This window comes from Lygodium microphyllum, chromosome 11, assembly GCF_053477565.2.
Source record: "Lygodium microphyllum isolate KBCC chromosome 11, Lygodium_microphyllum_v1.1.10, whole genome shotgun sequence".
In the NCBI taxonomy this organism is placed as follows: domain Eukaryota; kingdom Viridiplantae; phylum Streptophyta; class Polypodiopsida; order Schizaeales; family Lygodiaceae; genus Lygodium; species Lygodium microphyllum.
Window position 1 is genome coordinate 10,176,952 of NC_141145.1, and position 13,300 is coordinate 10,190,251.

The 13,300-nt window shown below is 40.1% G+C and overlaps 1 protein-coding gene across 2 annotated transcripts in view; it reads right to left on the reverse strand.

Annotated features, from left to right (window-relative positions):
* LOC148028535 (Tetratricopeptide repeat (TPR)-like superfamily protein) overlaps positions 1-13,300 on the reverse strand; it is a 191,204-nt gene that overhangs the window by 100,155 nt on the left and 77,749 nt on the right. For both annotated transcript variants that reach the window (XM_087688817.1, XM_087688818.1), the window contains 10 exons: positions 13,060-13,182; positions 12,175-12,258; positions 11,979-12,029; positions 11,801-11,896; positions 11,577-11,717; positions 10,705-10,785; positions 9,650-9,927; positions 9,391-9,565; positions 9,119-9,240; positions 8,966-9,020 (listed from right to left, as the gene is read on the reverse strand). In XM_087688817.1, the coding sequence (XP_087544943.1) occupies positions 8,966-9,020; positions 9,119-9,240; positions 9,391-9,565; positions 9,650-9,927; positions 10,705-10,785; positions 11,577-11,717; positions 11,801-11,896; positions 11,979-12,029; positions 12,175-12,258; positions 13,060-13,182 (1,206 nt within the window). The remainder of the gene's footprint in view (positions 1-8,965; positions 9,021-9,118; positions 9,241-9,390; positions 9,566-9,649; positions 9,928-10,704; positions 10,786-11,576; positions 11,718-11,800; positions 11,897-11,978; positions 12,030-12,174; positions 12,259-13,059; positions 13,183-13,300) is intronic.

The window sequence follows — 13,300 nt, forward strand, 5'->3', positions numbered from 1 at the left end:
ACCGTACCATACCAGTTTATATGGATTCGTATGATAAAACTGCTGCAGTTTGGACACCGTGTCTAGCACATTCCAACATGTTTAATCCACATCCCAATTGCATGTCATGCTTGCCTAGCACCTTTTCCCAACCCACTTGGCCTTGGATACTACTTGCTCCAGCCCTTTTTGAGCTGTGCGCACCCCCCGCCCTCCCCCGACCCTTGAATTCCATATACAGCCACCTTCAGCCTTCTCATTGTCCACACACTTGAGCCTTGGATTCCAGCCCTCTAGGCCCTTGGATTCCTCTCTTCCCCCACACTGTGAAAGGAGATCCTCCCCTCCATCTTTCAAAACCAAATCAGCAAGCATTCAACCTTCTAATCTCGCTTTGCTAAGCATCCCTTGACATGGGGCAGCCGCCAGTCGTCTTATCTTTTATACTTTATACTTCTTGAATATCATTTTTTATCTTTTAGATTTTATGTTTTTAACTTTTATACTTCTTGAATCTTGAATATCTCCACATCTCTCTACATCTATGTCTACCTCTATTAGTAAAGGCTTTATCTCTACATATTTTCCGATTACCCACCTCTTATCTCTAAGCCATACTATATTCCATGTGTATGTAGGTGGGACCAAGTTGTCCAAGTCATCACCAACAATGCTTCAAATTGTTAAAGGATGAAACAATTACTTGAGGAGGAACTCCTCTCTATAGTGTGAACACCTTGTGCCACACATTGCTTCAATCTTCTCATGGAGGCGTAGGTAATTTGGAGTGCATGAAGAAAATAGTAATGGATGCAAATGCAATCACCGATTTCATCACAAAAAATATAAAAGTCCTTGCTATTTTCTACATTTACAATAATGTGAAATTAAAAAAGCCATTAAAACTCACTTTGCAGTCACATGGTTACTCCTTGAGTGGCTCTATGACATGCAAAGAAAGTTGCAAAAGTGTATGGTATCTGAGTAATTCAAAGTATGAGTAGACAAAGAGCCTATACCTAGCATGGAGGAAGGCAACGCCATCCAATCGCTTTGCCTAAAAGAATCATTTTGGGTGGGCATGCGAGCATTAGTTATTGTGATCACATCCTTGTACAGAATTCTTCACATGACAGATATGGAGGGTGCCATTATAGACTTTCTCACTCATTTCATGAGAGGGGCCATGGAGAAGATTTAGGCTTCCATCATTCTTGATGCCATGATTCCATGGTAACAAGTTGTAATTAGATTTTTTTTAATGCAAATTCAATCTTTGTTAAATAATGTTTAATGAAGCTCAACTAATTTTATAGCTATTGGTTTTCTCCATTAATAGTGACACTATTTTGATGTTTTGGATGATGTCCCATGATGGGATGACATCCTCTACCTCGTTGAAATTTGGTGAAAATTGATAAAGAGGCCTATCCATGGCCAAGTAGCTCTCTTGCATCCCGCTTACAAGAATCCCTCCCTCTTCATGGACCAAGAGCTAGCCTCATATAGAGATGCTCATCTCCCAAAGACTCCCAAAGGCTTTGCATGAGGATTTGCATCGTTCATTCCTAGGAGCTAATAAACTATGGAGACCAAAGAGAAATGGCTTTTGCTAACACCATGTGCTGGAAAAGGGTCTCTTTGGTCAAGCGACTATTCTAGGAGTCGTTTGGATATCTATTACAAAATGTGTAAAAGGTAGTTTTAAGAGTGCTTGCTTAGATAATTCAAATTTAAAGCTTATCATTACGTTTCTAGTAAAGCTTTCTACTTTTCTTATTATTTTTCACTTTTAACAAGTTGAAGTTATTTTGTTAAATTTGAATAGGATTGTTCATCTAGCATGTGCGAGAGAAATTAGTCAATCTATTCTCTTATACACACCAAGATCTAAAACAAACTTAGCACCAAATAGTTAAAACGACTTATCATTTGTCGTTCTAACTTGCACATACTTAGAGACATGCATGAGATGTCAATAGAATGACAAGTGATTTTGAACTTGAGTCCATGCTTATTTTAGATTTAAGAATATAAAATTGTTAAGTAGTCTTCATACGTTGTATTGAACAATACACATACTACAATCACTACGCTACCGTACCATACCAGTTTATATGGATTCGTATGATAAAACTGCTGCAGTTTGGACACCGTGTCTAGCACATTCCAACATGTTTAATCCACATCCCAATTGCATGTCATGCTTGCCTAGCACCTTTTCCCAACCCACTTGGCCTTGGATACTACTTGCTCCAGCCCTTTTTGAGCTGTGCGCACCCCCCGCCCTCCCCCGACCCTTGAATTCCATATACAGCCACCTTCAGCCTTCTCATTGTCCACACACTTGAGCCTTGGATTCCAGCCCTCTAGGCCCTTGGATTCCTCTCTTCCCCCACACTGTGAAAGGAGATCCTCCCCTCCATCTTTCAAAACCAAATCAGCAAGCATTCAACCTTCTAATCTCGCTTTGCTAAGCATCCCTTGACATGGGGCAGCCGCCAGTCGTCTTATCTTTTATACTTTATACTTCTTGAATATCATTTTTTATCTTTTAGATTTTATGTTTTTAACTTTTATACTTCTTGAATCTTGAATATCTCCACATCTCTCTACATCTATGTCTACCTCTATTAGTAAAGGCTTTATCTCTACATATTTTCCGATTACCCACCTCTTATCTCTAAGCCATACTATATTCCATGTGTATGTAGGTGGGACCAAGTTGTCCAAGTCATCACCAACAATGCTTCAAATTGTTAAAGGATGAAACAATTACTTGAGGAGGAACTCCTCTCTATAGTGTGAACACCTTGTGCCACACATTGCTTCAATCTTCTCATGGAGGCGTAGGTAATTTGGAGTGCATGAAGAAAATAGTAATGGATGCAAATGCAATCACCGATTTCATCACAAAAAAGATAAAAGTCCTTGCTATTTTCTACATTTACAATAATGTGAAATTAAAAAAGCCATTAAAACTCACTTTGCAGTCACATGGTTACTCCTTGAGTGGCTCTATGACATGCAAAGAAAGTTGCAAAAGTGTATGGTATCTGAGTAATTCAAAGTATGAGTAGACAAAGAGCCTATACCTAGCATGGAGGAAGGCAACGCCATCCAATCGCTTTGCCTAAAAGAATCATTTTGGGTGGGCATGCGAGCATTAGTTATTGTGATCACATCCTTGTACAGAATTCTTCACATGACAGATATGGAGGGTGCCATTATAGACTTTCTCACTCATTTCATGAGAGGGGCCATGGAGAAGATTTAGGCTTCCATCATTCTTGATGCCATGATTCCATGGTAACAAGTTGTAATTAGATTTTTTTTAATGCAAATTCAATCTTTGTTAAATAATGTTTAATGAAGCTCAACTAATTTTATAGCTATTGGTTTTCTCCATTAATAGTGACACTATTTTGATGTTTTGGATGATGTCCCATGATGGGATGACATCCTCTACCTCGTTGAAATTTGGTGAAAATTGATAAAGAGGCCTATCCATGGCCAAGTAGCTCTCTTGCATCCCGCTTACAAGAATCCCTCCCTCTTCATGGACCAAGAGCTAGCCTCATATAGAGATGCTCATCTCCCAAAGACTCCCAAAGGCTTTGCATGAGGATTTGCATCGTTCATTCCTAGGAGCTAATAAACTATGGAGACCAAAGAGAAATGGCTTTTGCTAACACCATGTGCTGGAAAAGGGTCTCTTTGGTCAAGCGACTATTCTAGGAGTCGTTTGGATATCTATTACAAAATGTGTAAAAGGTAGTTTTAAGAGTGCTTGCTTAGATAATTCAAATTTAAAGCTTATCATTACGTTTCTAGTAAAGCTTTCTACTTTTCTTATTATTTTTCACTTTTAACAAGTTGAAGTTATTTTGTTAAATTTGAATAGGATTGTTCATCTAGCATGTGCGAGAGAAATTAGTCAATCTATTCTCTTATACACACCAAGATCTAAAACAAACTTAGCACCAAATAGTTAAAACGACTTATCATTTGTCGTTCTAACTTGCACATACTTAGAGACATGCATGAGATGTCAATAGAATGACAAGTGATTTTGAACTTGAGTCCATGCTTATTTTAGATTTAAGAATATAAAATTGTTAAGTAGTCTTCATACGTTGTATTGAACAATACACATACTACAATCACTACGCTACCGTACCATACCAGTTTATATGGATTCGTATGATAAAACTGCTGCAGTTTGGACACCGTGTCTAGCACATTCCAACATGTTTAATCCACATCCCAATTGCATGTCATGCTTGCCTAGCACCTTTTCCCAACCCACTTGGCCTTGGATACTACTTGCTCCAGCCCTTTTTGAGCTGTGCGCACCCCCCGCCCTCCCCCGACCCTTGAATTCCATATACAGCCACCTTCAGCCTTCTCATTGTCCACACACTTGAGCCTTGGATTCCAGCCCTCTAGGCCCTTGGATTCCTCTCTTCCCCCACACTGTGAAAGGAGATCCTCCCCTCCATCTTTCAAAACCAAATCAGCAAGCATTCAACCTTCTAATCTCGCTTTGCTAAGCATCCCTTGACATGGGGCAGCCGCCAGTCCATCATACTCTACTAGGGCGCACAATGGCAAGGTCCATGGGACAAGACAAGAAAGTTGGTCTTCAGCCACCATGTGGGCATCCCCAAATAGGGTCAATTGATTAAGAAGGGATGGAGGTGGCTCGTTCTCCATCATGAAGGGTAGGCCACATTTGAATCAACCATTGCGAAGTGTGTTAATGCCACATATATTTCTTTTTTGGAAACAAAAGAAAGAAGGACTCATAATAGGCTTTTCCTTCTTCTCTTTTTCTTTTCAAGACTCCTTTCTTTGAACCTTGGGATCTTAACAAAGCTGCCTCCCTACTTCTTCTTCTTTTTCTCAACGACTAAACAAATCTCCATTAAATGCACTCTGTTTGCGATCATGTTCTCTACAGATATTATTTCATATTTACGAGCCAAGAACTCGAGGAAATCAGCGGATGTCAAACGCAAAAGTTGTCTTAAGTAATGTTGCACGATTCTGCTCGTATCTAGTGTGAGAAATTGACCTAAGACATTTCATTAGCCATAAGTGTCAATTGGTGACACTAGGGATTTGGCATTTAATGGTACCTAACGCCAATCCAAGGGCTAAAGAAGACTCCGAAGCACTTGGAAGATGAATTGGCTTAGCCAATTTAATTGTTGGTTGGTCAGACTAATTTTTTGGACACTCAAATCAACAAAGGAAGAGGCAACTGTGCTCTTTCCCTTCTCTACAGAAGATGAGCTTGACCACGCCTTGGCCTTCGCCTTGGCAAGAGGATTTGAATTAGAGCCAGATGCAACTGTGCTCTTGCTCTTCTCTACAGAAGATGAGCTCGTCCACACCTTGGCCTTCGCCTTGGCCAGAGGATTTGAATCAGAGCTAGAGTCTAAGGAAAATGACAACTCATCGGAAGAGTCCATATCCTGCTTCTTTTTCTTCTCCTCCTCCTTCCACAATGCCGCTAGCTCTTTGCAATCCTTGCATAGATTTTCCTTCTTACCATAGTGATAACACTAGGCCTTCATCTTGTTCTTCTTGTCATCCCTCTGCAAAGCTACAAAAGCCTCCTCATGGCCACGATACCAAGATGGAAGCCTCCCCTATAGCCTCAAAGATATCTCATGCTCAAGCAACATGAAAGACATATGTGTAAAGCTCACTGATGTCAATCATGTCTAGGCTTGTAGAGCATTGGCAACTCCATCAAATTCCAAAGGGAGCTATAGAGTACAAACCCCACCAAATGAACCTCTAGAAGAGCAAACTGCATGTGCTGAAGCGAATCCTACACCTGTTTAACACAAACTAGATAAGACTAGATAGTATCCTTTGACTCAAACTTCATTTGTTGGAGCTCACCATAGAGGGTCACAGCTTGCATAGTCAATGGAGCCTCGTACAACATCTCTAACTCTCCCACACTTGTCAAGCTGTTCTACAGCAAGTAACCACCTAGAGGACCTCTTTAGAGATGCAGCTAAGAAGAGTAGAATAAGCACATGCATCATCCAACTCCCATGTAAGAGCAGTTTCCTCGTAATTGCCGGAGTCACAATCATTTGGAAGAGGATTTGGAATACACAAATGCACATTAGCTCCAAAAACCATGTACTACATGTGCTTTTGCATAAACCAAGCTTTCATGACAACACTCCAAGTTAGGTAATCATTACCATGAAGCTTATCATTAGTTGAAGCACAAGGAGGTGCCATTGGAGAGGAGAAGAAGTGAAGATGAAGAATAAAACAAAAATAGATAGAGAGTACAATCAAAATACAGCACACATTGCATGTATCATGAGTTCACATGCATGATGCAGTGAAAGAAAAAGAAATTTTTGTGTCCTCATGACAATGGCGAAAGAGCAAGCAAGGTAGAAATGGCTAGCAGCGAGGGGCAAGCAAGGCAGCAAGATATGGCAACACTATACTGGCACATCAGGGTACAGCAAGGTAGAGTGACCCATGTTCATAGTGTTTAACGCAATCAAGAGAAAAATATATCTAAGTTTTTGCACTTGTATTTAGCAAATAAGCTTAAAAATCACTGATCTAACAGGAATAGACCACCAAGCTCTTAAGATTCTCACTAAGCGATTATCATCAACAACTTGCAACAATCAAGATGCACCTTCCTCTATCTTGATTTTACTGACTCGATGCTATTTAGTGTCAAAGTGGCTGGAGGGATATTTAGAGAAGGAGAGTTCAGCCTTGAGGAATGATAATTTCCTCTGATATTTTCCCAAAAATCACATTTGTCAACCTCCCAAGTTCTAGTTGGAATGTACAAGAGGAACAAGCACAAGAAGAAGCATCTTCCTCCACATAATATAACAGTGTCTTAGAGTCTCTACAGAGGTCTGAAACTAGTCGCTCCCATGACAAAGGTGACTAAGACATCATAAGTTAATTCCTATTGCTCTTGCAAAACCAAGTGTTCATGATAGTTTAGCAAACACAAAGTGTATGAATATGACTAACAAATGAACTCAAAAGAAAACCCAAATGAAGAAAACACACCAAGAATGCTTAAATGAAACACATTGAACAAACTGAGTGTGCTGGCTGTGATATAATGGATGCTCAAGGAGCATAGGGCTGTCCAACAGCCGCTGCCTCTTGTGGAGACAGGCTGAGGGAAGCTGAAGGAGAGTGTCATCCTCTGGAGCAGATTTTAAATGCAGCAAACTCCTAAAGCTCCGTGGCGCACCACGCATCTAATGGAGCAAGCCTAGCGGCCAGATGACAGAAGGCTCTCATGATGATCCATATGATGGCAATGCATGCTGCAGAGTGAAAATGCAGCCTGTGGACCTGAAACACCAGAGCTGGGACTGCCAGACAGCAAGATGAAGATGTGTGACAGCAGATCTTGGATGAGAATGTAGATGTGGCAGCAGCTGCTGACGAGGACCAGAGTGAGAATAAAGGGCAGCAGCTTCTGTTAGATGACCAGCAGCAACACCAGGCACCAGGCACTCCAGAGCTTCAGATGATGGCAATGGACCAGCAGAGAGGGTGCTGAGGAAGGCTGGTGTCTGATGGTGGCGGTGGTGGCAACGACATGAAGGAACAGGCTGATAGTAGCAAGGTGTTATTGGAAAAAAAAATTTCCAAGAAATTGAAGGTGGCAGTGGTGGCAATGACATGAAGGAACAGGCTGATGGTAGCAAGGTGTCATTAGAAATTGATTCCAGGATGAAAGAGAGGTCACACACTGATGCCCTTTATAGAACTCTTCATGTCATTTGTACTACCAAAACCTCTGCAGTTCCATATGTACATAAGCTTATTTGGAATAAGTTGCGGAGCCGTACAAGAGCCAAAATAATTTAGCCCTCACTTCAAGTTTATCTTTAAGATAAATTTTGAATAGCTTAATGATAAGATACCTAAATCTGAAACCATGGTGAAGCAGCTCAAACCAAGGGATATAAGTGTTTGGGTTAGAAGAAGCATCGGCAGGTGTAGACAAAAATTCAAACACATAGGAACCTGCTCAAAAGAGTGTACGCAAGTTTATCCTAATCTGAGTAGCTTGACAGGAACATCACTCCATCTGAAATCTTGGTGCAGCCGCTTAACTTGAGGGAGTAAAAGTCTACTAGATGTAGAACAAGGATGGGGATGTGTATGTGAAGATGGGAGGCTATGGAAAACCTGCTCAAAAGAGTGAATACAAGGAATGATGGCATGGGGAAGCCTGAGGTACAGAATTTCATATCAACTGTTTGTCTTGGCACTACTTTTGTAGCACGTGCTTAATGAGAGCCCCTGGGAGTACTAGAGAGGCATTGTGGCCACGTAGAATTCCAGGAGCCACTGAAAAAAGTTTAGCTGTCTGAGACACTGATCACTCCCAATCTGATCTTCAGCATACGACAAAGATTGATAAGGCGAGTAAGGAGAGTAAACAACTAGGCTAGTTCTTTACTATCCATTCCTGATGAATTCAACTGGTCTTTGATTTGGACATGGACAAGCTTCAATTTGACCCTACATGCCAACAAGCTACTCGTTTCTTTCAGTTGTTTTCTTTAATTCTCAAATTTTATAGACCTGTTTTCTACATTCCTTGTGCAATTCTTTGGCACTTTTCTTGGCTCAAAGCTCCTAGAATTTGTTGAATCAATACAAGCTAAGGTAAATAACATGGCATGTTATTTTTTCCATGAACTGAGGTCAATGTAGTTCTTATATGGCCTGAAATTCCCACAGCGAAACTAACAATTATTTAATTGTCCAGACCATAGGGAACTGCCAAATTTAATCGTCTGCAGCATATGCAATAGCCTTTGAGATAGCATTTGAATCTTTTTCAACCATGCTTCATCCTATACCCAAAACTCTTAGACCCCCCTCCCCGGCACCAAAAAAAGAAATTTTTCAAAAAGCACAACTACTTGGCACTCTTTGATATTCTTACAGGTGATAACTGTGAAGCATATAGAATGCTGGCAAAAGCTTCCTCAAAGCCATCACTGCAGGGTTTCACATCAACCAAGAGGGATCAGCAAAACGAACAATTGTGTATAGTTACAGCTTGCACTGTAATCATCCAATTCAAAACAAAACCCACCATCCTTCTAAAGTATAAATAATAGACATAGCAGCCCACGGCAGAGCTAAAGTAGGATCTGCAGTTCTAGCATGAGTAAATGCTTCTTTAGCTAGCCGGTAGTCACGTTCTTTCAAGTATATCTGTCTCAAGCACCACATATCCCAATCCATCATAAACAAAATGCACAAATAACAACAAAAAAAGCGTTGTTAGACATTTTACTGCCTGAATGTATGCTGATGGCAAAATAAACAAAAGCAATGCTCAAGAATCTTCTTAAAGGACAGTACATGTCCTAGATGTGCCCATGCCACTGCATGGTTCCCATTTATGAGCAATGCCTGAATAAGAGCATGCTGACGTATCGCTTTATGCCTTGCCACAGTCCCTAGTAAAGTCCACAACTCTACATTGTTGGCTTCCAGCACCAGACCAGAGCAGGCCATGGCTTCTGCTGTCATAGCCCTATGTCAATCAACCAAAGTTGGCATATTATCAGTAGAGAAGCAAGAGCATAAAGGAGGAAATAATGATCGAGCAACTACTTACTGGCTTGATAGCTTCCCATTGCTGGCCTCAAAGTTTGAGGCCAATTTGAGGCATGCACATAAGTCCATATGCAAGTTTCCCCTCCCTGGTTGCAAATGAAGGGCTTGTTGATAAGCTATTTTTGCTTTTGCAGCAGCCAACCGTCGTTGCTTGTTCCAAGACTCCATCGATTCTCGGAATTTCTCAAATCTGAACTGTTGTCTCTGTTTGCCATTTAGTAGACTCCAATTTTTATCACTGCCAATAAATTTCCAAGGGACCGTTCTAGCATAAGTCATCTGTAACACAGGAAACTGAGTTTGTAAACCTACAAGCCTTTCCACACAGACTCAAAATGAGAACTAAATTTTAAAAACCCTCAAGCCATAACAGGCAAAAATATCTTCGCAGTGCAGTACAAGATGTTATGTGGCAAGATGCCATATATCCTTCTTTCAGAAACACCTGCTTCAATACTTGGGCACCCAGGAACTTTTTGGCAAGGCAGAGAACAATGAACCATGACGATTGACTTTAGACAACTGGCACAAAGGGTTTGCCCTTGATTGACACTCAAGTTACGAGATTCCCCATCCCCACGTTGATTATTAAGCTTCAACTGTCAACTTTCCTAATAACCCAAGGTGAACAACGATGGACAGTATTGAGAACTGCCAACTATTTTTGGTTAGTTGCAAACTCAAGTTTTGATGAAATCGGAATGTGAGACTAATCTTATGAATCTTTCCACACTAATAGTCCATTCCCTTTTTTCTTAATTTCTTGAAACTCAAAAACAATGAAATAGGAATTATTGTATTACAATTGCTTCTCACTAGTATCTAGATTAATATTCGATTTAAGAATCTTGAGTGATGCATGCACAGATTCAGGGTTAATCAAACTGAACAGGAAAACAGTGGCTGGAAATCATGACCACGTAACCATCAAACTTTAACTTTGATGATTTATGACATCAAAGATCATGAGGCATATAGTGGACATTCTTCTAAATTGTCTTAAAGAACCTGAAAAGTATGAGACACCTTTTTTTGGCTGTATGCATGCAACTATACCTCAATATCTCCCAATAGCTTCCACAAGGAGGCAACATTAGCATGCTTGACTGTTCCAGAAGTTGCGAAATGAGATGCCTCCTGGAAAAAAAGAAGATGGTTGAGCCCACAAAACTGCCGGGTTTTAGCAATCACACATCAGTGTTGTTTTTAATTTAGAGACACAAGAAGTTGTAATCAAAACCTTGGCATAGCCTCATCATATGTGCAGCTAAGTTGCAAGATATGTAGACAATTTCCATTCAGAGAATTGGAAGATCCATAAGGCACAAGCTATGTTTTTTTAGGCTCAAGGTTAACCAATGATGTAACAGAAAACTTCTGTGAAGAAATTTTTCGTGCATAATTTAAGCAAGTAGTTCTCATATCAATCTGCATATGTTTCACAAAAAGGGTGCTATTAATACCTTCAGTCGTTTATCAGGAGGACAGCAAAACACAATCCCCATGGAGTCATTATCAAGCATGCGTTTATATGTTTGTGTGACTTTTATCCTTACTTTGCATGTTCTTTCAGATATTTACATTTTTAACCCCGCTGGGAGTTCTGCCCTCCATGAAACAACTTGAGTTGTATAATGCATTAATATAACACGCCTGCAATCAAGACTTCAAATGCATTCGAACAAGAAAAATCATCTTGCATTCTGTCTTTGCAAACGTGATTTCATATAGTACATGCAGATACGTATTCTCATGGCCAAGATTAGTGGTAAAGATGTGCATCATACAATCATAAACAGAAGTATTGAAATATTTCTACCAATTTAAAAGCAGAATTGTGAATATTCCTCATATACGAGGTTGCCTACTTGTCTTTTTTGTTCAATTATGTTATTTTGCAACTAAAGTATTATATAATAAACACCCACCTTTAAAAGTGAGGCACTCCACTCAAATGCAGCCATCAGTCTGCACTCGTGTGCAAGCCCAAGCAGTGCAGATGCCATTCCATACTTCCCAGCCAAATGTTCTGGCTTCTTCTCCAATGCAGTTTCAAACATGTGCACTGCCTGCAATCTTTATTGTATGTTATTTCCATACAATTCAACCCTTTATGTGAAGCTGCATCTTTACAAATATGATACCAACACACCTTTCTGTATGATCTAAGTGTCAAAAGAATATTGCCACTCTGTTGTAGAGCAAATACTGAACTGCTACCCTGAATTGCAATTACACGACTGTATGCCTGGATTCAAGGCAATCTTAGAACTGAAAAAACTAATAAACTCCATGTTTGATCATCATAAAAACTAGAGAACACAGGTGACCTTCAGAGCGGCTGTAAGCATTCCAAGTTGCTGATATGCTAAACCTAATGCCTACAAACAAAACAAAACACATAAGATAACAAAGAGGATAGACTTGATGTCCATCTCTCCTCCATGTGATGTCACAGCAACCAACACACTAACAGAACATGTAAATGGACAAATTCGTAGATAGATCCCTAAGGGAAAGTCATACCTCCCACAGATTGGCACAGTTTGGATAGCCTCTAACAGCGTGCTGAAGATTCCTTACTGCATCAGGCCACTCCTTCCGCCTGACCTATATTGTTCAATATATCACCAAACAAAATGCTTCAGGATACCTTGGGTTTTCAAAACCGAAGAACCCAGTCAATGTGACATTGCATTGCAAACTTCGATAACTATCAAGCTTCATTCATCAAGCACAAGGGCATGTGGATGCACACATGTTCTGTGTACATAGTCTACATGCATCGCGTGCATATTCTTTGTGAAGAAATACTATAATAACAATCAATATACAAAATGGCTGAACAATATTTTAAAATGCAGCCTAAAAACTGCAGAAGCACCCATTCAAACTATTCTATACAAAAGCTACACGTGCACACATACACACAAATTAAATCACAGTAATTAGCAGCTGACATCATATACAATGTGCATGTCTACGTGCCCACATGCACCACCATGACACTCATCCATCCACACTCACACACCATATAACATGCACAAAACAGGTAAATATAAATATTTCCACCCCATAAGCTTGCATATGAAGGCATTACTAGACCCAAGGTGAAAGGTGCATTATGATGTGAGTGTGTGAACTATGTGTATGCTCCCAATCCATGCCATTTGAGCATCCCATTCAACATGCTCAACTTTATGAAGGCTCCCATGTTTATGGACTGTTTTGTATCATTCCATTTGCAGACCTGTCTAAACATGACCTATGCATCATCTTTGAACTTGAAAACTTTGAAAGAAAGCTGAACCTGAGTTAGTTCATTTCAGCAAAACTCGTAACTCAAATTTCTAGTTTCTCATATCAACTATATTAATGGCTGTTGGGTTCTTGTCCAACCAAAAGCTCTACCTGCAGATAGCCTAAACGGCGGAAAGCCCAAAATGAACGAGGTGACTTCTGAGTTGCTTCATGACAGCAGGTTATTTGCAATAGTTCTTGGCCTCCACTGTCCAACAAATCACACAACGCTTCCTGAAGCAGTATAAGTGATAAGCAAGCAAAAGCAGGCTTGCATGCAGTCAAAACCCACAAGTTTGTTGTCAAACTGGGCATGACAAAGATTAAGCAACAAAATCTGATGAAATGTGTT